Source organism: Caloenas nicobarica, chromosome 2, assembly GCF_036013445.1.
Source record: "Caloenas nicobarica isolate bCalNic1 chromosome 2, bCalNic1.hap1, whole genome shotgun sequence".
Lineage (NCBI taxonomy): Eukaryota > Metazoa > Chordata > Aves > Columbiformes > Columbidae > Caloenas > Caloenas nicobarica.
Window position 1 is genome coordinate 22,409,812 of NC_088246.1, and position 27,251 is coordinate 22,437,062.

Here is a 27,251-nt window from a genome sequence, read left to right on the forward strand (position 1 = left end):
GGCCCGGGCTCCTTCTTATGGGGCGCCACCGCCCGCCGCGGGGCCCGCCCCGCCAACCGCCGCCCGCCGCCAATCGCCGCCCCGCCCGCCGCCCGCCGCCAATCGCCGCGCCGCCCGCCGCCGCGCCTCGCCCCGCGGGGAGGGGGCGGTGGCCGCGGGGGTGCGCGGGGTGCGGGGCTGGCGGCCGCGGCTGCGGACACAAAGGCGGGCGTGGGGGGCGGCTTAAGGCGGGGGGGGGGGCAGCACCTCCGACCTTCCCGGCACTGCCCGGCGCGGGGGGCGGCGCGGCTGGGCTCCGAGGGCCGGCAGCCTCCTCCGCGGGGCTGCGGGAGAGCAGCCGCCCGGGCGGGGGAAGGGGCAGGGAGGGCGCGGCGGGGCGGTGGCCGCAGATGGGGACGCGGGGGGAACTCCGGCGCGGCCGAGGACTACGGGGGTGACAGCGGCGGCATCCTCGGCTTCGCGGAAGCGGGCGCTTGGCTTTCCCTGGACTTTCGTACCCCCCTCTGAGAGCTGGCGCCGTGACTGCGAGGGAGGGGCGGCAGGTTTAATGCTGTGCCACAGGCAGGCGAGATACTCCAAATAAACCAGGATGCGTACATTAAAAAACCCTCTGTAGGGTATGATGTAGATATAAACATACATATCTTCTTGAGAACCTGTTTCTTTTCTCTTTTAGTTTTCTGAAAGAGAGTAAGATCAGGGAAGAGTGGCGCTAACTAGTCACAAAGGGCTGCTGAGTCTCCAAAATAAACAGGCAGAAAAATTATACATCTGCGTCTCCTTTAGCTGCCTCCCATCACAGCAATATCTTACCTCCTAGTTCTGTGCTGAAGACACAACATTTACAGGCTAAATGTGTTTTCCGTGTAGCTGGGTGAGTATTTACACAGTTAAGGCTTAATTCTGTCACTGTAACAACGATCTCAGTAGTAACTTTTTTTTTCTTTTTTTTTTTTTTTTTTAATGTGGACAGTACATTATTGAAGTAGGTACAGTCAGGATCTTGCTCCTGGATGCAATCCTTCTAATAGCTAGCATAGTGGTAGGCAAGATTTTAACAAAGGTTTGTTTCTGCGCTGTTCTACTCAACAGACTTTTGCTATTTATTTCAATTTTTCAATATTTCAATTTCACACAATCAGAGTCTAAGGAAAGCACCTGGCAAAATGATAATTATTCATTAGACATGATCTGCAAATATCCTCTGTGTGTAGCATCAAAGGCCAACCAAAATCCCAGTGTTTCAAGAGCAATTTTACTATAGAAATGGGGCTACCAGCAGTAGAGATGAATGTTGTAGGTAGGTAGTACAGGGCAATAGCCATGGCATAAAATTTAAGAGAAAAACTTAGACTGAGTAGCAGCAGATTGTTGTCAGTGTGGATGCAGAAGTCATTCAAGGCAGATGACAGAATCTGTATTATTTAGATAATTTAAAACTTGAGTGGCCAAAGCACAGCTCATTCTCCAGGGAACAATCCTGCTCTGACACATCAGGTAAGGGACATATTTTTCCTCTTTGCTGTGGGAAGTGATTGATACAATGTAGAGGTCTAATCTGCAATGTATTACTTCAGCACTGATGGAATGCAAAACTACCACTGATTTTTAATTCTTTTTAACTTGCAGTCCTGCAGAAGCAAGTATCTTCACTGGAAATTCTGATAAACCTGAACACAAACAACAGGCAGAGAGGAAGGTAATCTTCCCATCCCAATTCACAGTGAAGTCGGCTGTTATACTTCTGATATCGTACTTCAGGAGCAAGAATCGGAGCCCATATATTTTACTAAGGATTTTTTTTGGGGGGGGGGTAAATGAAACCGTGCTTTAGTTTCATTCTGATGGCAACCAGAAGTACAGGAATGCAGTTTGTATCTAAATGTAGGTCCTTGAGGTTTTAATTTCCTTTATTCACAGAAGCTTAGTCAAGCAAGCAAAGCTGGCAAGGTTGAGCTGCTGAAGTGCTTGCAGCGTGAGTCCTGGGCTGCAGCTCATTCCATTCACCCACTCAATGGGAGGCAGAGGTCGCCCGACATTCCTGGGGCGGAGGGACCCGCAGCCCAGCCTGGGCGCTGCTGCTGTCCCGCCTCTTTAGTTAAGCCATCAAGTTTGAGCTGTAAAGCCTTTGTGAGCCCTGGCGCAAAAGTACACACTCCGTCTACGAGCAGGCAAAAAAGTAAACCAGCACATAACCAACAGCCTCGCAGATTAAAGATGCTTTACTCAGAAGTACCGATAGTTTTAGCAGATTTTTGGGTTTTTAAAGGTGCACTGTGCCCAATCTGGTTTTCCTAACATAGCACAACTTTGGAAAACCTTCAATGGCACACACACACAACAGTCATCCTTCATTCAGAAACTGCTTTGGCCCTAAAATCCAAGGAGGTGTTTGTTTAGTAAATAAATATGACACCGCTCCCTCCCCCCATGTTTCAAGCATAATTTGCATACGTTTATGTCACTGCTGCCATATGTACTTTTGGCCACCTGCCTCATTGCTGTTTCTCACTATGAAATTTTCCTAAAAATGTTCAGATATTGTCAGTTTTTGGGACTACAATAAAAGTCGAAGTGCCTTTTGCTGGTTGGCACTTACACAGATGCATAAATGGAGGAACCTCTAACCTTCTTGTAAGGCGGTGATAGATTTCATGCACGTCTGCATCCCAAACCCCAAATGGGTCTCTTGAAATGCAATAAGATCTCCACAGGACTTGTCAGGGAAGACTCTATCTCAGCGTTGCTATAAAAATCATGGAGAATGTATTTCTTTGAATTGAAATGAAACCACAGTAACCAGCCTAATTTTAAGGAAATTGCTGTGGTTGGTCAGAGCCTTGGCCACATCTGACACGAAGGACCGACAGCTAATATCATCACCAAACACCATGCTGGGGATTATTCATAAACTGTTAGTTGTCATCTGTGTTGTTTCTTGCGATGCCTTCATTTGTGATTCCAGTGCACAGTCAGGCAGCTGCCTGGCCAGTGTGCACTTACCCCTGCAGAGGCAGATCACAGGCAAGCCAATGGCACTCTTAAAAAAAAAAAAAAAAGGAATAGGTATTTTTGTCATGAGCCTTTCAGTTCCCACTGCGAAATTTATTTTGGCATTTTTTGGCTTTTTGCCAGAGAATCGATGTATTGGTTCACCGTCAAGAATGAAATACAGAATCAAGCCCTAGAAGTGCAGAAAAAAATATTGGATTGTTGTGTAACTTACATTAACAGGGAAAATGGGTGTGCAAAAGGAGAGGGTACAGATGCCTGAACAGATTTATACTGAAAGTCCGTTATGCTAAAAATGAAAAAGTCCTCATAACAGTCAGAATTCCTCTGATTTTCTTGCACAAATATCTGTTGGTCTGAAAACATCACTGAAAAGAATGGCAATCACATTTTTTTATTTGCCATTTCATTTAAGAAATAACAAAGTAGAGAAATTTAGTCCAAGTATTGAATGTGTTTTCCAGTTATTATAGACCTTGACTAAACAGATGTGAATGTTTTAATTAATCAGATATATACACGTTTGGTAAAGTTTCTGCTTCCAGGAGGTATAAAATGATCCATAAATATTAAATAACCAGGAAAAACATACTGCTATACAAATGCAATCAGTTTTGTTGTCAGTACCATACAGCAACCTTAAGCCCTGGCATGCGTGGGGCAGTAGAGGCACCTTCACAGTTGCCCTGCTCCATGAATATTGAACAAACTCACGGAAAAAAGGGACCCACTTTCACAGGAGGATATGAAAGACTCTTAACGTCCCACAGCGAACCCAACAGGGACTCTCCAAAACGCTCAGCCACAACAAGTGCCTATCGCTTGAGTGAGCGCTGTAACTTTTAGTCTGAAAGATCATTTCCTCCTTCAGCTGCGGTCTGAAAAGAGTAAGACTGCTATGGTTTTGAAAACAGAGAGGTTCCTGTTTCCAAAAAATGGATTCTGGCTGTAAATCTTCAGCTGGGGCAGGTCCCTCCCCCTGGCTGGGAGTTGAGTGTGAGGAGGAGCCCCCAGGAGAGGCCAGTGCAGCCAGGGAAGGGCAGATTTTCCTGAACCCAGAGAATCCGTCTCCCTGCACACTGCCTGGGATAAGCAGATTTGGGTTTTTGAACACCACTGGGCTGCAGAACACCTAAAGATCCAAGCATTGAAATCTCCCCTTGTGAGTAACTTCCTTGACTAATTGTGGTCTTAAGAAAGAAATTGGCAAATTCTTTTATGAAATTTATTCTTAAAATGTTGTTGCCTACTGTCGTTGCCAGTGTTGCGAAGCACATCACCCTGGTGTGACTAGCTGCTGATTTTTCCAAGGAAATGACTGGGCTCTTTACTCAAAACTAACCCAGTCTCTCTGCAATATTACATTTTAATGTAAAATGAACTATGTGAAACTGGCAGGGGTTTCATCACTAGGGAAGTGTTTTGAACATGACTCATGCCACCCAGTTGCATGACTTACATTTCCAAAAATTATTACTGTCGTGCATAAAGTTCCCCTCTACTACGGTTTCTAGTGGCCAGAATAGGACGTTTTCTATATCAAGATAGGACGTTTCTGTACCAAATCAGGTACTCATTTTCAAAGCCAGTACGGCTTTCTGCCCCGGGTCCCGTGATTGTCTCAAACGCCATGCACGGTTCTGGCAATACAGAGAAAATAGAAGTTTTTCAGCTCTGTCATAGGTATAGCAATTTATTTAATCCATCCTTAAACAACAACAACAAAGATGACAACCTGTACACTCCATCTGTCTCACTTCGCTTAACAGCAATAACACTGACTGCTGAATGTCAGCAATACGTTTAGCAATGACTGGGACATAAAGGGCAAGGTTTTCCAAACTGACAAGAGGTTTGGCATGGTTTGAGGCTTGATACTCAACCTGAAACACCAAGTCCCTCAGTCTTGATTTGGGTGCCCAAAAATAGATAATTCAAAATTGTAGGCATCTGCTGTCCTTGTTTCATTAAGTTTGTATTTTGCCAAAGACAAATCTGGCAAAAGTCTCAATCAGAGGGCAAAAGAACAGGAGAGATGCATGAGGATTTAAACAGTAAATGAGCGGTGATACTGTTAATTTGACCCAATTAACTTTTTTAGGCTTAAAAAATCATGGTTATTTAAAGAAACCATTTTTTTTTTTACAAGAGATGTATTGGGGTAGGAATAAGAAGATGAATATTTGGGTGGCCTTGTAGATGCATGTACAGAAGAAAACATAGCACAGAATGCAGAAATGATGGCAACGAAAAGGGGTGACAGAAGTGGTAGACTTGAGGAAGACATCAGAGTAAATGAGCAGGGGCCATGTCTTTGGATTTTTGAGAGGGAAAAAGAGGTACCAAATTCAGTAGCAGAAAGATGTAAATACTGGAATCACATTGAGTGGAAAAATAAGGAATGTAATGATGAATGCTGCGCTCTGGATAAACTACAGAGTAGCAAGGGAAACTGCAGGCAAGATAAGATGTAGGACATAAAGCGTTTTTTAGCTGAAAGGGATTATTCCTAAAAAAAAAAAACGAATAAATAACTTGGACATATGTTGAATCCTTACACAGGTAATGTACAGGAGCACGGAAGGCTGGAGGAGAAAAAAATGAATTTCAATGTATGCATCAAGAGCTTGAGGAAACATTAAGCCATTGAGGAGAAAATACAGAAAAGACTGAGATTATGGTTATTCTTACTTCACCGTTCAGTCTTGAGGACTGATGTAAAACTAGAGGAGCTACAGATTGCTTACAGGAAAAGCAATATTTTGATAGTGGTCCACTCTGTCAGCTCCACCCTGTGCTTACTGTCTTCTAGCCTCAAATTCTTTGGTTTGGTGGTACTAACAGACACTAACTACTCTCCTGTGGTGCAAAGCTTGCCTAGCTTATCAGAAATGACCTGAGGAAGGAATGGGGAAAAATTATTTCAGCACTGTTGACTTCTCACACCGATACTTAATGTTGGAACTTGATCATGCAGACTTAATTTTAACTGCGCATTTTATATTGAGTAGGTCTCACACACTGAATAGATGACCATTGCAAATATTTGCATGAAGATGATTTTTCTGGAAAACCTTGTTTTCTTTCCGTATCAATGCAAGCAATTTTAAAGTGCATTTTGATGATAATATAGGTATTCTTTTCCATGGAACTATTCAAGGTTCATGATAGGCAGTTCATAAAGACCTTTTTAACTTAAAAATCAGAAAAAGGATTTTAATCGAAAGTAAGTTTAAGATATCAGTGGGATCTTTGCAAAATGTTGTATAATGTGCGGGGCTTCTTTCTGTCCTTTGCCACATTGCTGACTTCACTATCTTGACCTCGCTGTCCCTGCAGTAAGCTGTTGGCACAGGTAGAAGTCAACAGCATGGATGAACATTCATTTGTCATATTACAAGGGGAAGCCATAAATATTAATCTGTCTGGGATCACTCTTTTTAATTTTGAGATTGCAAACCTTTTCAAAGATGAGTCATCCATCCTTTCTCTCTTTTAGAAAAAGCTAAAAGAAGTGATTCTAGTAGGCCATTAATGAACACTGTCAGTTAGACATTTACTACTTCTTTTTGGCCAAGCTTTTTCAAAGCAAACTGCTGAAAGAGCTCCTCTAGCCAAAAAACAATTAAATCTGAGGAGTGATTTTATTCTTCTCTCTCCCCCAGTTCCATCACCTACACAAAGCATAAATAGCATAATGTTTTCTTGCCATGATATACCAGGAAATGATGTTCTTTCTGAGGAAGAGGCAGGACACAGCAATGGAACCATTAATTGCATGCAACAATTGTTCCATTCTTCCTTTGAGATGCCCAGAACAAGCAGAACAGTACTAGCACCTCGAGGGCCAAGTTTTTAGTGGATTCTTCAGTCCAAGTTCTTGTGCCAAACCCTTGGTTCCAATGAGACTCAGAAACTGAATGTACATTGTGTTAGCCATTCTGGGATTAGTTGGCTCCTTACAAGGGGAAGAGGCAGCAGTGCACACACCCCAGAGCTGAGGAGACTGAGCTTCTAAGAAGACAAGCAGTTTTTACATGCCTGTTCTATGTCTAATTTTAAAGCATAAACATACTCTGTCCAGTTGGGATTGAGGTGGGAAGATGATCCAGATTTAAGTTGATAGTATGCATAAAATATGGTGGGCTACAGGGAATGGAGTGGAAAATTTATTAAATGCGTGTAGAGTAGATGGTGCATATGGCTGGAAAAGGAAGAAAGCAAATATCTGGAAGAGTGGAGGAGTCCAGATTTTTTAAGGTGGAAATGTATCCTGCTTCCCATTACAAAGACAAATTCATTAGCTACCCGAAATTTTTCTTGAGAATTTGGTCTTGCATACGGTCATTGAGTGGGAGAGAGCTTGTGTAAGATGACAAGAGGAAGGACCTAACAACTATTTGGCAGCTTTGAGGATGCTTTAGTTTTGCTGACTCTTAGACTTTTGCCAATGTTTGTGGCTGTTTGTTTGACATGGATTGGGCATTTCCCATAAACTCCATGAGATGAAAGTTACCGAGCGTACCATGGAAGTCCAAAGCACACCAGCCTGAAACCACATGCAGGTCAGGAATGGCTCACCCTGAATAAGGTATAATAATAATGCCACTGTAGTGCAGTTGTATTCTGAAAATAATCAACTTCCGTGGTAACAAGAGGAATCTTGAGACAAATCCTACAGATGAAAGACATCATACCATTGTACCACAATATACATGGTGGCTGGACTGGTAATGATAATGGGAATTATGAATAGTGTAAGTTAACTAGTTACTTGAGTTTAATTCTGATAGTTTTTGAACAACTGTGTCCTATACCATAGGAAATGAGCGCTACATCTGACTTGGCACTGTTACTGCAATGAAGTCGTCCTCAGGGACTTCATCTGACATGCAGGGTTCCTGAGAGACAATTCCAACAATTTCCCATTGTATTTCTCTTATGAATTATGTGAAACATATTTGCTGGAGTCTTAAATCAGCCCGACTCCCTACAGCTGAATATTGACACTGCTAGTCCATATGTCTTGTGCAAGAAGATTTTTCTGTTCAGAAAGAACTATTTTAGGCTTTCTTGACCCGTTTAGGTTGGGCATATTTGGGCTTCTCTCTCCAGACCGTCTCAGCAAAAATAACATTTTAAATTCATAGCACTCTTTCTAAAAAAGGTTTGTTTCAGCTTCAGGAAAACCTAAAACTTTTTGTTCTTAATTGAGGCACTACTTAATCGGGGAAGTGACTCCAGAAGACCAAGCAGCCAAAAATGGCATTTTTATATTTTAGCTGGAATTTTTTTCAGAATAACTTTTCAATTTATGCTTGATTTCAGTTTATCCTTACAAAATCTCATGACTTCTTTAAATCTGTGCTTTCTATAGACTATTTTCCAACAGACTTTCTGGTAGAAAATAGCTGTGTCCCAGCCACTAAGCTTTAGCATGTTGGTATGCTTGACAGACGTTTGTAGACACATCCAAAGTGAGAAAGAGAATATTTACAGTGCAATCACTTCTGTAATTGCCATTCCTAAGTGATATCAAATAGTTTTAAATTACCTTTAAAGTAACTCACTTGCAAAGTGCCAGCAATATAGGCAGAGTAGAGGACACCTCCGTGCTGCCTAGGCATCAACTGCTCAGCTTCTTGGGCAGATTTTGCAGTACTTACCGTGTGCAATCGAGGTTTATCTAATTCCAAGATAGCTCAGCAAGTCCACAGTTACAGCTCTGCTGCAGCTGCATTAAAGATTTTCTCTCTCTCTGAAGGAAACACCCTGCTACTGAAATCTTACCACCATGGTGACCAGCAGAAGAGATCTCATTTCCTGTGCTAACTACACTCTTAGTCAAAGATTAAACTCATCACATGGGTCTGAATGAAAGAAAACAAAGTTTGGGCAGGGGCCAACTTAAACTTTACACACAAGTCTGCGGTATACAACAGCTTTGGGTGGTACCAGATCGCCTTGTGAGCAAAAGGCACGACCAACACCAACACACAGCCACAAGCCTTCGTCAGTTTGCACACTATGTACTGTGCAAATGGGGATGCTGGAGATTAAAGTTCTTGCCTTCAGCAAAAAGATAAGAGGCACATCCAGGCTCACCATCTGCAGTCCTTCCTTCCCCTTGTCCCCCCGCCCCCGAGAGAGCAGCAGGCACTGTGCTGCTTCCCCTGCCCGTGCAGGAGAGCTGGGATCTCCCAGGCCATCCCCTCATCCTGCTGGAGCTGCTTGAACCCATCCCCCCGAACAGCACCTGGCTCCGGGGCTGCTGTCACCCCGTTCCTGTGACCCTTCGAGGCTCTGATTCAAAACACAGTTGTTGCAGCAGCAATCTTTTGGCTGACTGCAGCAGGCCTCACAGAGCTCAGAGACTGTCTCCTTCAGTTCAGTGAAGGCTTATATATATATATTTATATATATATATTTTTTTTGTTACTGGCCTTTTTTTATCCTTTTTTTTTTGTCAAGCACTGGAATGTCTAAGTACAACAAGAAAGTCAATAACGTTATGTAAACATATGGCCTCATCCAGCCAGGGTGACCACTGCAGGCCAAACATAACAAACAGGCCTGATTTATTTAGATTTAAATTTATTTAAAGCAGAAAAGTAAAGATTTAGAGAAGCAATGTCTTTTTATTCAGTATTCCCTACAGAGTATATGGATAGCTTCAGAACCTGAAAATAAAATCCTGAAATGGAAAGATTAATACATTTGAAAAGAGAAACGTTAAAAAAGTTTGCGTGTGATCAGTCTTCCAAATAATTTCAGCTACATAAATCTCCCCTGTATAGAGTTCTTAGAAATGCATTGGGACAGGCTAACAAACCTGGTTTGATGTAGGTTTCACTTCTAGTCTTGCCGATGCGTGGCATTTTAAATTAAAATTGTAGGCTTCGTTAGCCATATTGGCACGGCCCAGCAGGCTTCCCAGAAATGCCACGTCTGTGGCTGAGAGTTACCTTTACTGAGCATCACTTCAGCAGAAACCACGTCTGATAAATTCCCTCCTGAAACATTACATCCAGTCCAGATCAATTTTGGTAAACTGCAAAAGGTTTTCAGTTTTATCAGAAACCTACTGGGCCAATGGTTGTGGAAACAATAATTTATGCTAGACACTTTCAGTGATTTTTTTTTTTTCTTTCTAATTCAGTGACTGCATTGCAAGGGTATGACATGCCTCACATTCTTTCCTAGCCACAGTGATTTCTGACCCAGAACATGAGCTTCCCTTCTAGACAGCTCAAATGTCTTTATACCCTTCCTTATCCTCATGTAGGTATTTAGTAGGTTATACTGGACATTTGGACACAAGCAGCATTGTTTGTTGTTCAGCCATCAACATTAATATTTGCCTGTATTGAAGTGTTGTCTGATCACTGTGAATGCATTTTTAAACATCTGGTCTATCAGAAAGAGATTTTTCCTGCTGTCTCTCCATTTTTTGAATACAGAGGAAATGCTCAAAACCACGTCACAGCTACAGGTCTGCTAGCTTCCATTACCCAGCAATTTCCACCGCTGCGATCCTGTGGCGTTGCTGAAGCCCTGTGACACACGTTGCAGAGGGGCAGCTGCCCACTGACGGCTGGGGGCAGGCGGGGGCCTCACTGGCCTGGTGGTCTCTGCTCGGCTGCAGGTGGGAGGGCAGGGCGAGGAGTCACCTCTAACTGCAGGTGGCCTGAGATGCCTATAAAATGTTCTGTGCGTGCTTGTTGCGCGCATTCATTGCTGGTGTGAATTACAGAAACACAACAGTGAAAATCTTTTCTTCTCACTTTGAGAACAAGAGTACAGGGTCCAGTCGCAGTTTGTAATTTTACATTCTGGTTGCCAAGTACAATGCAGAATCTTAAAGCAGTGGTTTTTGCATGTTTCTGTGATGTTGTTTAGCAGCACTAGTAATTGTAACATTTTAAACAGCTCTAAAGCATTGTAAGAAGAGAAAATATTGCAGCGGTTTCATTTGTGTGTTCCTCTCACCACATGTAGCTGTTTCACGGGATGTGTTTACTGGTTGCCAGGGCAGCAGCTTCAGATCTAGTGTGATTACCTGTATCACAGCCCTGATCAGAGATGTGGGCAAACTTTGGAAACTTCTGCATTGAGGAAATGCTGCTAGTTGCTTGGAGGCAGAAGTTTTCAAAAGCTGTCTCAATGAAAATGCTGATATCACATGCTTATGTCAACAGCTTTAAAAATATCATTAAGTGACCAGTTTGCTTAAAATGTATTTTACTATAAATACATTGGAGTCAAGAAAACAGCTGCCTCAACAAGGCACTGACATAGTTCTATAGATGTGCTCATTTAGAATAAACTAACATAATTTTAGAAAGGCCTATCAATTGTTATTTAAAGCCAGGTATATTGTTGAGCCATAACTGATATATATAACAGCCCATACCTGTGTCCTAAAAATGTTAAGAGTCCAGAGCTGGACACTGGACATCAACTCTGTTATTAATCTCCTCTGTTAATCAAACAAAATGTTCACTGAGATTTACAGGAATCATATCCATCCTATACGCATGGAGTGGAGAAAGGAGCTGTCACAATATCCAAATTTCAGTAAGTGAGAGAGATCCAGTTGGGAAATTTTGCAGACATGTGGCTGCTCTGGGGTCACAAGACCAAGAGTGAGCAATGGTTTAGCCTGCCTCATGGCAGTGGCACCATGTGTTAGTGAGATTTTCCAAGTGAAGCATGAACAATCGCTTTCACAGGGCTCATCCTCTCCGGGCAATCATTCAGCTTTTCTGTAAGAAGAGATGAGTGGCCATGGATCTCAGCACTTGTCAGCCATTGCCCCAGTCTCTGAAATAAGCAGCATACCTTAAACATATTATGTAAGGCCTGATCCAAAACGTACAGTTATTATTATGCTGAATTTACATCTATAAAGGGAAGAGCACAAAAGGTAACTGTTTCCAGGTTCCCTGTTTTCATTTTGGTCCTTTTTGCAGCTGTCATTTAATAATGAGAACCGGGTTAGGGCAGACACAGTTATACAGAATTGTAAAACTGACTACTGGCAGTTTAAAAATGAGCACTAGGGAAGTTTGCTTTGCAAGAAGCAGCCAATAAAATCCCAGCCTAGTTTATGAATTTCTTCATTGCCAGAGTGGAGGCGTGTTGATCAGATTCCACAGTTTACTACACAGAGGATGCCTGATGGAGGAGGTAGGTGGAAGATTTCCCCTGAGCAGGGAATTTTCTGCTGCCACCAATATAGCAGAGACAGCTCTGCTGCTTTCTCCACCAGACTCCACCTTTCCCATGTGCGAATGGCAAGAATGCGTTGGAGTTAGGGAAAGAAGGAAAAACAGGGGTCAGTTATGTCTCCCTGATACAAGGAAATATTGCTCCTCTGTAGCTTTAATTGCTCCAGGTACCGGGCAGCTACAAATAATGAACTGCTCCTGGCTGCCTACAACTCTCACTCATCGCAGTATCTAGCGCTGCTGTGATGTACATTTGCTGAAATAGTAACACAACGAGCTCAAACTCATTGATCAGCTTTACTGATTTCAGTCGTCTAAAAGCTGCCTTTTTCTTTACCTTCACCTTGCATCTGTATTTTGAAGGGGTCCTACTGAAGTGTATCTTCTTAGCTGATAAAAACCTTCCTCTTTGTAGCCACCTTCATCATTCTGACCACTCTTCTTTAGACCCTTCACCATCTTTGTCCCATGACTGTTCTCCAGCCGGCACATTCCTGGTTTTGTTATGCCAGGCGATTCAGGCACCCTTCTCCGTTCTTGGTCAGCCATCCGTGCTGCCAACCTGCCTCACTGCTGGTTGCAACGCGTGCTGCTCTCCCCTGGTGCCTCAGCTGCTGCGCTTCCTTTCAGAAATTCTACAAGTTGACCGTGGACTTGTTGTTTTAGTCACCTGCTTACTTCCCTGGCTGACAAAGAAAGCAGTAGCCCCAGGCTCTGATAAGAAGATCCACAGGTGAATGACAGAATTGTTTGGAAAAAGCTGGCAAGGACCAATATTCTTACTTGAAATTTTGTTTCTAATTCCAATGTTTTCTGCAGCTGATGCGTCCCATATTCTGGAGAAGTGCACTGAAAGGCAGCAGATTTCTCTCTTTTTTTGCCCTCCAGTTTAATTTAAAAATTCTTCCTCTGTTGAAAGACAAGAGGTAGGAGCTACTATAATGCTGTATGAGGCACCTTCTCAGGAAAAATAAATATTCCTCAAATCCACCTTATTTTTGACAGGTTTCTAACAGGCTCCACAAAAATATTATTAACTCAATAAATTATTAGAGAAACAAGTTCAGGGTTTTTTTGTTTGGTTGGTCGGTTGGTTTGGTTTTTTTTTTAAAAGGTTCCACCTTCACTTCAGAATCTAAATGTGCAAGCTGAGGCATAGGTGAGTGTCTGCTCATGTGTGGGGGTAACCCACATAATAGTGTGCAGGATATTTACTCTGGTTGTTTTATATATATGAAAATGCACATCTAACACTTGTTTCAGAAAAAAACTACTTTTCATGGGCAACAGTGTCTTTGAGTTGCTTCTTCCTTTCCAATTTAGCAAAAGCAATTTCATAGTGTTAGGGCAAATTAGAACAGCTTCATCAGTTATTTCCTTCCTTCCTGTTCCACCAGCAGCGCAGGCTTTGAAATGACTTCTCAAAAACATCACCACCCGCTGAAATCACAAAACGCTGAGGCCCGTGACTGTGGAGCGCCATTCGCACCAGCTGCCCGGCTGAGCAGCACGCACACCCTGCATGGGGACAGGCCCCTTCCGCTGCCACACGGCCGCCTTCTCTGTGACCTGGCCGGGCACAAGCCGCCCAAATTCATGTCAGTCTCCCGCCTGCCCTTCGCTGCTGCCTCGGGGCTCACGGCTGGGCTGGGCCTCCAGTCCCCGCTGGACACCCCGAAGTGGCCCAGGCCCTGAGGAAGGGCAATGGGGCTGAGGATTTCATTGCTGCCCCTGAGGAGCCCTCGGTCGGGAGATGCTGACCCCAAAGGGATCCATGGCGGGGAGCAGGCCCTTCTCCTGATCCCTCACTCCCGGGAGGGTGCACACAGAGCTGCTGGTCGCCATCAGCCCCGCGGCGCCTCGGGGCAGCAGGACCAGCTAAGCCAGGGGGTGGCTTCATCCTCCGAGCCTAAGCCCACTTTGGGGTTTAACGAGCAACCAACAGCAATGCCCAGTTCAGCCGCTGCTCCGAGGCTGCTCAGCGGGCGGGGGCTGACAGAGCCGCTGGCCCGGAGGAGGGCGGGCAGGTGGGAACGAAATAGCGGCGGAACGGGCGGGCGGCGCTCGGGGAGGCCGGCGGGAGGGCAGGGCCAGGCGCCGGCTGCCGGGGCATGGCGCCGCTGCGGGTGCTGGAGCTGTACAGCGGCATCGGGGGGATGCACCAGGCCCTGAAAGGTACCGGCGAGCGGCCGCCGCCAGCGCGACCCTCGGTGCTCGCTGCCGCCGCAGCCCCGCCGTGCGCCCCCACATCGTCCGCCTGCCCGCCCGCCCCCTCCGCCGAGCGCGCCATCTGCTCGATGGCACCCCGACCCCTGAGGGGAGGCTGTGGAGGGAGCCATCTTCTCGATTCGGGGCAGGCTAAGATGGCCCCACTTCTCCTGTCGCCTTCCCCCGCCGTCTTGCACAAGCACCGTGTGGCAGGAAGCTGTGGGGCGGGGAGCGGCCGAGGCCTGGGACACAGCCTCCCCTTGGCAGGGGCCGGCCAGTGGCCTCACGGCGGGGGCTGGTGCTGTCTCACAGCCCCTGTCAGGGCTGCCTGGGGACGGGCTGTGAGGGGGCTCCGTCGCTGGGTTTTGGCTAATAAATGTCTTTGTGTTGGGGGCCTATGGCTGTAACCTGAGCAGTGCTGGAAAGCATCTGTGGCTGCTGGGTGGCACCAGGTATCCAGGGGCATCTTGCAGTGGACATTAGGGATCCATGTTCCTTCTTCAGCCCGGGCGGCTGCTCCTGGGAACACCGTGGTTTTGTGTAATTAGTAAAGGGTCTGTCTTCTGCTGGTGCACCCTCCTGGGAATGGGATCAGAATCATGGAGACGCAGAGGATGACAATCAAATTAGCCGGGGTATCGCGTAGGCATGCACATAGACTGGGTTTTTATGGTGCATACTTAGGTGAATAGCTGATACATGATCCAATATGAGTCTGACCATATGAGATTGGTATAACATGTTATAAATATGAAAACCGAATGTGGAACTTGAACTGGTGTAGAGAGTTCTTGCAAAACCCTGTGCTCAGGTGAGTTTTTGATCTGGTACAAGGAGCCCTAGAGCTCAATTTGCTGAATTGCTAAAACATGGCCTGGGTGACCTATCAGCAGGTCCTGTAGACTCTGTGACTTGGCTTCCCCAAGTAAAAAATTGAGCCAGGGCTATTGATTTCCTTTGTAAAACACCCTGGTCCTTGTTGCTTTGGAGTCCTGGTTTAAACACATGTTTGTATAATTTATGAGTATTGCCATAATAATTTTAATTGTAACTACAATCCTTCAAATACTTCAGCCTTCAAAGGCATTAGGAGCCCTTCTACTACACTGAACAACAGAGAGCATTGTCAAAAACATCAGGTTAAAACTCACCTTATCTTGTTAATTTTCCAGGGAGCTATGTAATATTAAAAGGTTATGCTTATAGAGTAGAATCTGTTTAGCATCATTTATGTCCTTAAAACATACTCACAATTGGCAGTGTGGCATTTTTTTCTATGTTTGCTTGAATGTGTATATATATTTTGTATTTTTATAATATGTAAAAATACACGATATACCAAAATAGGTACCTACATTTATATTATAAATAATCCTAACCACCTGTTGTGAAGATGCATTTTCCTTATTTCCAGAGCCGTTCTTAGAATATTAAGAGCAAAATAAATCTTTGTATGGAACTGCAGATTTTGGAGTTTTTGCGGAATGCAAAAAGAGTGTTATGCATTGTATATATTATATATAGCTGTAATGGTAACGCTTTGCTTTTCCAGTAGTCTTGTTTCTGAAGTGACAGAGAACGATGTGTGTTATAGACATACGTGCATAGGAAGTGGGCTGGTTCCTGAAACTTAGCCTACACCATGGTCCTTCACTCAGCTGTTTGTCATGTGCTGGTGTGTGTATGTACGTAACAAATCTTTACTGAATATCGTCTAGCTATGTTCTTAACATAGTAATAGATGTCTTGTGGATGTCCAGTAATGTGCTGCAATAGTTAATTTACTGTAATGCCCGATGTGATATCCTGTGGATGACTACCTAAGAAAGCATAATTTACAACACAACAAATACATAAAAGGATGGGAATATTGAGAATGCAGCCTTGGAAGATTATCAGAAACTGTAAACTTGTATCTGAAAGTTACACTGATTGAGTGATGCCCCAGTGAATGGTTACTGTGCATGTGAAGGCTTGAGATCATGTATCACTTTTATATATTGTGTAGTTTGGAGAGTGAAGGAATTAACCGGAATGCTTGTATTATTTCCTGAAAGGATAAAATTATTTCCAAGCTTACTGTTTCTGAATTTGCTGAATGCAACTGCATCAGTGTCAGTGAATCTTGTAATTTCTGTTCTTCTGGGCTTACATTTGACTGAAGAAATTAGTGTGAATAGTGAGACTGAGATGCTTTTGTAGTGGTACCAGCCAGAGCAGATGGACTGTGTATAAGAGGAGACTTAAGTTATTATTTGTGTAAATGACCCTAGACAGTACTAAATGGTTAAATACCAATTGAAATTTGCAAAACAGATAGATAGGATGACATTTACATTACAGTTGGTTTAACTTTTTTCAGATCTGGATGCTTATTTTTCTGGGAAGCATATGAGGACTCAGCCCATAGGCGTTGTGTTGCCTTGGAAGAAGTCCGAACTGTACACTTCTAGATGAAGATCTTGTTTTGAGGGTTGTTAAAACTAATAATCAGGCAATTTGAATTAAAAAGGTTCTATGCGATTTGCACTGAAGTAAGTATTTAATGACAGATTGTTACATAAAACTGGTTTTGATGAATTGCATTGCGTTCAGGAATACTTACATAGGCATTTTGATCCTTTCTGCTATTTTCTCTTTTTAAATCTCTTAGACATCTGGATTTAGTTTTCTTATACAGTTTATAAAGGAACAAAGTAAAGTCAAGGGGATTTAAGTGTTTGCTTTTATGTGGAAATCAAACAGAAAAAAGTGAATCTTCCTCTGTAAGCACTTTAATAATAGGGTTTCTTATATGTTTTAGATCTATATGTGTACATGAAACCATGCTATTTCAAAATGTCTCTGACAGAGTTTCTTGAAATTGTTTAGCAAATGGCAGATTGTTTGACATCTTCCATTTAAATCAAGTATAGAAATATTAGAAGTTTTATTTTTTTGTGCATGAAAGCTTGAAAGCTTGAAAAGAAAGCCCTCTGTTTTGCCAGTGCTTTCATAAACCAAACACATGAGAGATGAAGACTGTATATAATACTTTTTTTTTTCTTTGTATGGTTTCTAGTCAATCTATACAGCCAAGGAAAATAATAGGAACACGTGGAAAAGAGAGAGCACGGAATCCTTTAGTGGCAGCACCCCAGGAAAGCAGCTTATTCTGCAGAAGGGATTCTGCAGCTCTGGCAAGTTCTGCCTCAGTGGTGGTTCCTGGCTATGTCATGTAGCCAGTTTTGTGACCCGCTCTGTTTAGCAGAGCTGGTCCAACTCTCCATTTCTCTGTGAAATTGCCAGTGTTTTCATTTGGCGGATAGATATTTTCCAGGAAATCAGACACTGCCTTTTATACCTTGAAGTGTTTTTTGGCTGTGATCTTTCATAAACTGAGTTTTAGGACAGCATATACTTGAGCATGCAGGATGAGGATGTTCATTGTTTTGGCAGCTGTCATTAAATTAGAATACAGTTGGCACCAGCTAGTATGCAATTGGTTTTGAGATTGTCCTTGCCTACAGTAAAAAATAATTGAATTTTAATAAATTCACAGAAGTTTATACTCTCTTGTGAGTGTTTCTCTTAAGAGTTTGCAGAAGTTATTAGTATATAGTTACATAGTTGAATCTTTAGTTTGAATCTTCTTTGAATCATAGTTTGAATCTTCTTTTTCACAATAAAAAGAAGGCTGTTGCTGAATTTAGATTTCAGTCCAAAACTGAAAAAGAAAAATCTTGGGGATCGTCTAGCTCTGCATTGATACTTTAGCTGTAATAATTTAGCATATCAGAATTTCTAGTTTTAGGTTTTGCATGCTTTAAAATAGTATTTTAAGTTTAACAGCAAAGGCAGGCAAACATATAATTTAGAAAGCTGAGCTTCATTAAGGTCAGAAGTCCGCGAGTCTGTTCATATTTACACTCTTGAAAGACTGAGGCAGCTAAGAAATGGGAGTGCACTTCTTCCTACCCTGTGCTCCAAATTTTGTAAGATTTATAAAGGTTGATGTTTAGATCGTAAATGTCTAAACCTACAGTACTTTACATACGTGTGTGTGTGTGTGTTTTCTTTATATATGAAGTGCAGAGTTTCTGCAGTGAAAAATACGGTGTTTTATTTTTAGAAAATCCATGGCTACAAATTCATTTCCTTAGCAACTTTCCATCAAACAAAAAGCCTGCCCTTCCTCATTCCCAATCAAAACAAACTTAAACTGGCTTATTAGTTTAGGCAGTTTTCCCATGAAAAATGAGTTCCAGGTCTTTGCCATAAGCGTTTGTAATCTGACAGGTCACTGAAAAAAGTCTCTATGCATAAAACATGAAAGGACATCTTTAAACAAAAAAAATCTTAATTTTGCAGTGATAAAGCTGATGATCTCATTCACCTTCAATTGTTATGTTTCAATTTCACAGAGTAAGAATTGGAGTCTCTTGTACTCTATCATCTCTGCTTATTCATTTTGATTATCTCTTTGAATTGCACAGCATGATAAACTGGTGTGTGTAATTACACTGAGCATATAGCTATCTCAGGAGAAGAGGCAAAGGAGACAAAACTGGCGAGCAGCTTTAGGATTCAGCACAATACAAAACAAAAATATAGCTGCTTTGAGCAAGTTTTTACACCGAAATTCATTCTGATGTAATGCTTCTCTAAAATATAGCCCTTTGTAGCACAGGACAGTGTCAGTTGTGCTACAATGTAAATTTACATAGTTTATATGGCTGAGTGTGAACAAATCCTGCACGAGTAGTGAAAAAGTTGCTAAATATCCTGCAGGAAGCAAGTATGAGGTTTACTGATAGTCCCGTTGACTGTGGCCGTGGGGAGTTCAGCTTAATCATCTCAGCCAAGAGCCGACAGAAATGAATCTTTGCTCTCTGTTTTAAAAGGAAACAGGACTGACAAAACATGTGACTAATCTTCCGTTTTCCATCTGTTTCCATATACCTGTTAGACTAGATAATTGTTCTGGCTCTGATTTTTCCAACACGCTGAGATCCGCCAGGCTCTGCCCTTGGTGTAACACCATGTATTTCATGTGGTTTGCTGACATCGATGGTTCTATTACAAAAGTACAGTGGTGAATATAAACAGATCTGTGTTAATTTTAGGGTCTGCTAGAAACACACGACAAAGGAATTGATTCTGAAGAAGAAAAGGACATATGTTGTAATGTCAGAAATTTTGTTTTCGGGGCTTGAGGATGACATGCTTTGTGTTTGTTTTTTACAAATCAGAAGCTAATGCATGTATTTTGTCTTCCTTTGTTTCAAATGCTTCACCTTCCAGTTGTTACAGCAGCGTCCCTTTCACTGTGACTACAACAGCTGAAATGGCTCGTAAGCATTGTGTATACAACAAAATAGAGAACTGGGACCCCAGGTTTGTTTGCTGCCTCTTTAGGCAATTTAAACAACGAAGAGTTTCTGCAATGTGGATCCTGGTGTTTTTAAGACTCAGGTGCAAAATCAGTACTTTCCTAGTAGGATGATATGAACTTGAGTTCACCTGCTTTCAGCCAAGAGAGAGTGTTACAATCTAGTCTGCCTAAAAATAAGCCATAACTCCTCCCTCAGTAACTTCCCCACCATGTCTGTGGCTTCCTTTTGAGTGACATTTCTTTCAGAAATGCAAAGTCTCGGTTCAAAAACTGTGTTGTTGAGGAATATTGCAAATCAAGTATTCCAGCAGCTACTTAGTTTCACTTAGAAAATGTGTATTATTTTTTCTTTAGTCTGTGTAAAATTAAATTGTTTTCTGCATAGTTATAATTCTCTTAAACGGCTGTATTTTGAAAATTGGATGTACTTGTTTGGAAAAAAATTCTCCAGAGCTGTGTCTGGTTTTGTATTGAAGGCCTGCTATATGATTTGGGGAATTGATTTAACATCTCACTAAGTCAACAGTTCAGGGGCATTTTCATATTCCTGAGTTGCTTTTGTGCCTTTTGTCAGTGGCAGTAGTTAAACACAGTCTTGATTCTGTTGGGTTTTTTTAATTTTGGGTATTTTTTTATTTTTTTATGCTGCTTTCAGTCTTTTTTTATGATACATTCCTACAGTCATTTTCAAGCAATAAAGATAAATGCTATAGCAAAACAGAGTATTACAGTTTGACATCAAAGTTATTTAAATTTCAGGAGAAGTTCTTTAAAAATGTTTCATTTTTGCATTGTTTGAAATTTACACAAGCTTTTCTTTGTTAGATTGGATGTGTGAGATCTGCTTCTCTGCTCGAGCTCCTTCATGCGTTTCCAGGGTATTTCCACACAAATACACTTAATCAGCTTTTAGAGGGAGTCTGTTCTGTAACAGGAACTCCCAAGTGAGCCACAGCTTGGGAGTGAAAGGAGGAGAAGCTTTGAAAAAATTATCAGGCCTTTGAACTGGGAAGAGAGGATGTCGGGTGGAATAATTCAGGAGAAGTTCCTGTCCCTTTTCCATGTGGATTAACGTCTCTGGTTTAGACTGAACATTGTATTGCAAGGGGATTCAATAAGTGACTATTAGCTGTGTGCTTTCTTTCAGTATTTCCAGGCATTTGGGCATGTGAAGTCCCTTGATGTGAATCCCCAGTACTTCTTTTTTCTTGTGTGTGTGCCAGGAGAGATTGGATTGATGTTAGTAAAAAGGATGAGTGTCTGAACCATCACTTGTGAGAAAAAGCACACTTGCCTGCCTTTCCGATTGTCATTTTTAGACTCTTTGTTAATTTAGATAATAATTTGTAATAATTTGAGGTTCTTTTTTTTTATTTGGTTGTTTTTTTTCTTCTGGAGTGCCTGGAACACACAGTAAGGAGCAGCTTGTCAGGACAAGTTGCTTTAAGAACTGAAAGAACAAATGAGAAAATCAGTCTTTTAAACAGTACTTGAAGTTTTTTCGTACTACTTAGGTGTTACAGCTTTGTTTTAGGAAAATGAAAGTCTTGGTTCTTGAATATGCTTGTAAATTGAGACAGTCAACCTGCTAAGGTGACATTCTTTTCACGCTAGATGTCAGTGTTAACATACCTGTTCTGTAATCTCAGGTGTAGTCATTCTGTAGTCCTCATAGGTACACCTGTATTTAATGCTTATGGTCAAGATGTCAAGACAGAAACTGCAAATAATGGTTTGTACGTTAACCCTTAATGGGCATCCGTCTGCAAATCTTTTTCTTGTGAAACTCCTTTTTGCCCTCTGTTGCACCAAATAAACCCAGGAGAACCAGGTTGGTCTTTGTTAAAATGTTTGCTACAATATTTCCGGTAGCTGGATTTCTCCTTTGTCTTAGTTTTAAATAGGGTGGCCTTAAAAACCTGAAGGATTGTAGATGGGTGATAACTGCATCACTGAAAATTAAATCCAATGAGGACATCATAATTGGTTTTTCATCTTCTCAAACTGTAAATAATTAGCTGACTAGCAGTAATTTGTAAGATGTCTCATAAGGTCATATGTTAATGTGTTACTTGGACACGTTGTGAGTCTACTCAAAGGCGTGTAGCTATTTACTTTGATTGTTCTGGCTTACAAAATTTTTTTTTAATTGTCTGTGTTTCATCTGAGGCTCTCTGGTGGTGACCATAATGTAGATTTCCTGGTGAACAAAACTGGTCATGTATATCAGGAAGTATGGTTGCCGTTTTCTGCCTGCAGCTGTAGCCGTGACCATAACCTGTCTTCCTGCATAAAAAGCCTCAGTGAAGGTATTGTGGTTAGTAATAATAAATAGTGTGACATGATGAACAGTGGATTAAATACTGTTCTTTTAATGGCTTTAGCTTCTGTAGAACCTATTATTCTGTAGAACCTATTACCCTGTAAATCAACTGTTGCTTATTTACATTCTTTTTAGTGTATTTTTCTCTCAGGATTTTAGCTGTCCAGAGATTTGTTACACTGTGCTCTCTTCTTTTCCATAACACCTCTGAGTGTCCAGAAATACTTCTTTTGATACCAAGAGAAGAGAAGCTGCCAAATGTTGTCCTTCAAAGCATTTGAGATTTTGGAGACCTTGAAAGCCAGAAGAGGCAGAAGTTGGTTCAAGGCTGAAGGTTTTATTGGAATATAAGCACAAATGTTTTTCAGGCAACTTCTTAAAGTTTTATTGCAAGAGTAGATGTACCTCAAACATAATTATTGATGCCATTTTTTCACAAGAAGTGGTATACTTCTAGAATAACACATGTAGATCCTGTAAGTTATCGGTGGCTGGAGAGTCTCAGGCCTTGGCAGGGAGGCTTGGCAGGTCGACTCAGGCTGCGTTCCTATAGCAAAGGAACTCGGTGGCCACAGAGACCACCTGCAGGTGGGAATGTTGTAGAGATGTGCCCTGTTTGGAGTTTATGTGTGACTGTGTTTACAAATTAAGAAGTGCACAGTTAGCTTCCATTTTTGGATGTGTAAGGAAGGGAAGTATTTGCCATACAAGTAGAAACATGGTACATTTTTCATATGAAGTTTGAATGGCAACACAGCGGAGTTTGATCCTGTAATTTCCCTTTTATTTTTGAGCATAGCTGTAACACAACTTAACAAAAACATTTTTCCAAGAGTAGTGAAGAGAAGCTATAGTTTTAAAATTATTTTTTTAATTTTAGAAAGCTGTCCGTCTGCAGAAGTTGTTGCTGCTGTTGATGTGAACACTCTTGCCAATAAAGTTTATAAGCACAACTTTCCCAGCACACCGTTATGGGCAAAGACAATTGAGGTGAGTAATGAATGTCTTTTCTGCTCTAGTCTGGCATTTGTAGGTGTAAGTTGTCTTCACTATCCTTGTTACTAATAAGAGAAACAAAAAGATTTATGTTATGATAAATACAGCAGTTTTACAATAACTACAATTTTTTGTGCTGTGGTTGCTTGTTGAAGTTAGAGGGATACTCACACTGTGGTCTTTTCCTGGAAGTCTTGACTGTTGCATCAAGAAGGGTTACCTGAATGTCAAGAGGAATGCTTACCAGCAAGAAAGGAATGACAAAAATCATATTTCTAGATTAAAAAAAAATATTTTCATGTATTTTGAAAGAATTTAATTAAGTTACTTAGAGACATGCCTTTGTTTTGTAGTTATAGTTGAGCTTAGTAAAGCACAAGAAAATATACTGGATGGGACAGTCATGTGGTTTTTTGTGGGCTAAATAGATCAGATGTTTTAGGAATTCTGTCCTTTTTCCAAATTATTTGAAGAACTAGGTAAAATTGGTTTCTGTTTTCATAATTGGGGAGCAAACTAGGCATGTGTTTTTTCCTGGATTTAGTTAGAAATTACTGTATACTTTTTAATCTTCTTTTTTTTTTTTTTTTTTTTTTTACAACATGACGGTAAAATATGCTGAATTTGTTTTAAGACACCAGCTTAGTAATACTTAAATAGGTGACTAAAGGTCAGCTATTTATTCAGCACTTAATAAAAACAGGGCAAATGATAGTTTATAGTTTTATATGGAAAAATATAAATATGCAGATTACAGTCAGTAAGACCTTTAAATTTATTGGAAAAATAACAGCTTTTTTCTAGTTTCTGTGGGCTGTTATGTTACATCTGCTATATAGATATCCCTCAAAATATGTAAGGTGGCAATTTTTTTTGTCTGGCCCATAGTTACTTGATCATTATCCTTCTCCTCTCTTCTTGGCCCCTTAGTACGTCGTCCTTCTCGTGCTGCTTAAAGTTAGTATAGAGGAACTTCTACCTGTGTGATTACTTTATGCCATAGACCTAATTCTTTCTTCTCTGAACAGAAATATTTTTACAGAGTAGAACTTTCAGCCATATAATATCTTTGAGGGAATTTTTACTTGGCAAAAACTAAAATGAACTAAACTTAACAGGGTGCATTGGTAGTGAGCTCCTGAGAGTTAAAACTCATAGTTTGGATCTGTAAAAATTACGATGTTACCACTTGAGCTACTTTTTTTCTGTTCAGATATTTTGTCTTTGGAGAAGATCTAATATTTTTTCACCTGTTTTGGATATGTTAATTTTTTTTTTGATGTACAAAGACTTCATATCTGAATAATGATACTGTATTTTGAGAAAATAACCAGTTGGCATTTTAATGTGATCTACTGAAAGAACCACTACAGCTCTTCTGAAAGAATGATTTGACTAAAACCTCAAGATTATATGTAGATGCTAACATCATTAGTGCTTTTGATTTGTATTCAAAGCAACCAAGTGTATACTTGCATTGTATGATTTGCTAACGTAAAAAAGAAAGAAATTATAGGTCAAATGGGAGATTAGGTATTTTTTTGCTAGATGAAGCATATCGTGAAAGTAAGAGGGGTAGTTTGGCCTGAAAGATGACTTGAGAGTTTCATACAGTTACACAGTTTACAACACTGAAAATTCTTCTTTTTTTTTTTTCCTTATTCAGGGCATAACACTGAAAGAATTTGACAGATTATCTTTTGATATGATTTTGATGAGCCCTCCCTGTCAGCCATTTACAAGGTAGATATAGCACAGTTCGGAGAAAAGTGCCATTGTTACAAAATGTATTGTTAAAGGAGAAATGTTCTCAGGAGTGACACTATGTATGGTTTACCTGTGCATCTTTCTTGTCCTACGCAGCAGCATTGTAGCCCTACTCACCATGAGCTTTACTGAAGTGGAAGAAATGCAGCGGCTTGAATATTAATTCTTGATCACATTTCTTATATATTTTAATTCAGTTGAAATTTAGTACGCTTCTTACAATACTTATTTTACATACTATATTGTTCCTCTAACAATGAAATTCAAAGATTTTGCTGTTTGGCAGTGCTTCCTTTCCCTTTAGATATCAATTTAATCTTTCCCTGGGGCAACTCCAGAAGGAGGACTGGAATTTCTCACTTCTGCCTGAGACTAAGAGTGTAATCTGTTTTTATTTGTACTTTGCAAATTACACGTGCACAGAAGTAGTTTATTCTGAGGAATATTTTTATTTTAGCCAAGACTAGGAGGATAATGGCTTTGAAATGATTTTGTGGACGATACAGAGAAATATCTTTCTAATCAAGAACTGAGCTTACTAAGATGTTATTTGTCAGATCAGTGTCGAATTCATATTGTTTGACAGCAGTGACCAGCAGAGGTAAGATTCTCGTAACTGTACTCATGCCAAGTAGTAGCTTCATGAAAAATTCTGTTGATGGTGATGAAACTGCTTGCGTAAGAAAGTGTATCTCAATAAATGCTCTAAGATGAAAAAGAAATCCCTCCAGTGTGTTGTTGATCTATAAAAATGTATTTGTGCAAACCTGTGATGTATACAGGAATCATTCCTGCAAATTTTTTTCTTTTATAATACTGTGGAAAAAAAAACTTTTTACGATTAGTTAATTTAGAGACATACTAAAGCTCTCCTACCAAGGCTTTATTCTTTTTAAGAGCTAATGCAATTACAAGTTCAAGAAACACAGGCCTGGAAGTCTAACTATGTGAGCTGTCCAGTTTAATGTTACAAAATTGGTTACAAAGTTATTCATATGAGGCTCAGTTCTGCAAAATGGTGAGCACTGAGGCTTTAATTCATATAAATAATGTAATATATTCAATGTAAAGTAGCTGGGTATTCCCAAGAGCTTCAGTGGGGTTTTTTTTGTTCTTTCAGAGCCAAGCATGTTCCAGGGGCTTGCTGGACAAGGCCAGAATGCTAAACACTTTGCAGACTGGGGAGTGGGTTTCATTACTGAATGCTTTGATTTTAACCTCCCTGTGAGGTGATGGATTCCAGGGCAGACTTTCATTCCTTTGAGCATTTCTTAGGACACTGCCTTTGTGAGCAGGTCCTCGTGTCTGTACAAAATGCTTTTGCAGAATCCCGTTTTGAAACTCAAACCAAAACATGTCAGCATTCTGTAGAAAAAATGTAAGTAAAAATCAGTCTGCTCTGAGTGATATACAGGTGTTTCTTTATTCTTTCTTAGAATTGGCCTGCAAGGTGATGTATCTGATCCACGGACAAAGAGCTTTCTCTATATCCTTGATATTCTCCCAAGGTATAAACGAACTTCTAACTCAGTTCTTAAGCCTTTGGTGTAACTAAGTAGGTGTTTTATATTACAGCGAGACAAGCCATCTATAATGTTTTACAGGGATACTGCTAGTATCATATTGTATTACTTGTTTGTTTTCACGTGTTCACGTGTAACTTAAATACTTGTATTTTACTAATGCCATTATAATCTCATAGTTACTCTGTATGCTTTCATTGTTTGGCTTTCTTTTTATTGTGTGTCTATTTAAAGCATGGCTATATCATAAATGAAATGAATTATTTAGTTTCTGTTCAACATCAAACTTGAATTGACTTTCTTTAGAAGCGGAAGTAGACAGTATAATAGTTTGCTAATAGGCATAATGGAAACGTGCAAATTGTTTGAAATACCAGGTTGAAAAACCTTTGATTCTGATTCAACATTTAGTCACGTTTTGAATAGGTAACATTTGAATGAGTTTATTTAAATGTGTTATTGAGGGTGCAATACAATACATCTTCTGTCCCCTTCCATTCTTTCTTAAAGTGTCTTTTCTGTCTTTTTGGTGCTGCCTCTAGATATCTTGGGGCAGCTTGTATACCTGTAGTTTGTAGTATGATCTCTTGTTTCAAGTAATAATACTAAAATATTTGAATATCACTGCATTGTCTGAACAGTGCCCTTGTCTTTGTGTTCATCTATCATTTTTTGCCTGGGTCAGACCCCAGTTACTAATAAAATAGCTATAATTGTTTGTATTATTTTTGCATTAACTTTTGAAACAGTAAATCCAAACAGAGTAGGTTTTGATGACCTAAATTTTTCTTATTGAGAGTGTTAAAAATCGGCTCCAA

The 27,251-nt window shown here is 40.8% G+C and overlaps 1 protein-coding gene across 3 annotated transcripts in view; it reads left to right on the plus strand.

Annotated features, from left to right (window-relative positions):
* The first annotated feature begins 14,340 nt into the window (after window positions 1-14,340).
* TRDMT1 (tRNA aspartic acid methyltransferase 1) overlaps window positions 14,341-27,251 on the plus strand; it is a 30,702-nt gene continuing 17,791 nt past the window's right edge. For all 3 annotated transcript variants that reach the window (XR_010605843.1, XM_065629861.1, XM_065629862.1), the window contains exons 1-4: window positions 14,341-14,417; window positions 23,028-23,137; window positions 24,810-24,886; window positions 26,347-26,418. Coding sequence is in view for 2 of the 3 variants with exons in the window: in XM_065629861.1 (XP_065485933.1) it covers window positions 14,354-14,417; window positions 23,028-23,137; window positions 24,810-24,886; window positions 26,347-26,418 (323 nt within the window). In the remaining variant the exon portion in view is untranslated. The remainder of the gene's footprint in view (window positions 14,418-23,027; window positions 23,138-24,809; window positions 24,887-26,346; window positions 26,419-27,251) is intronic.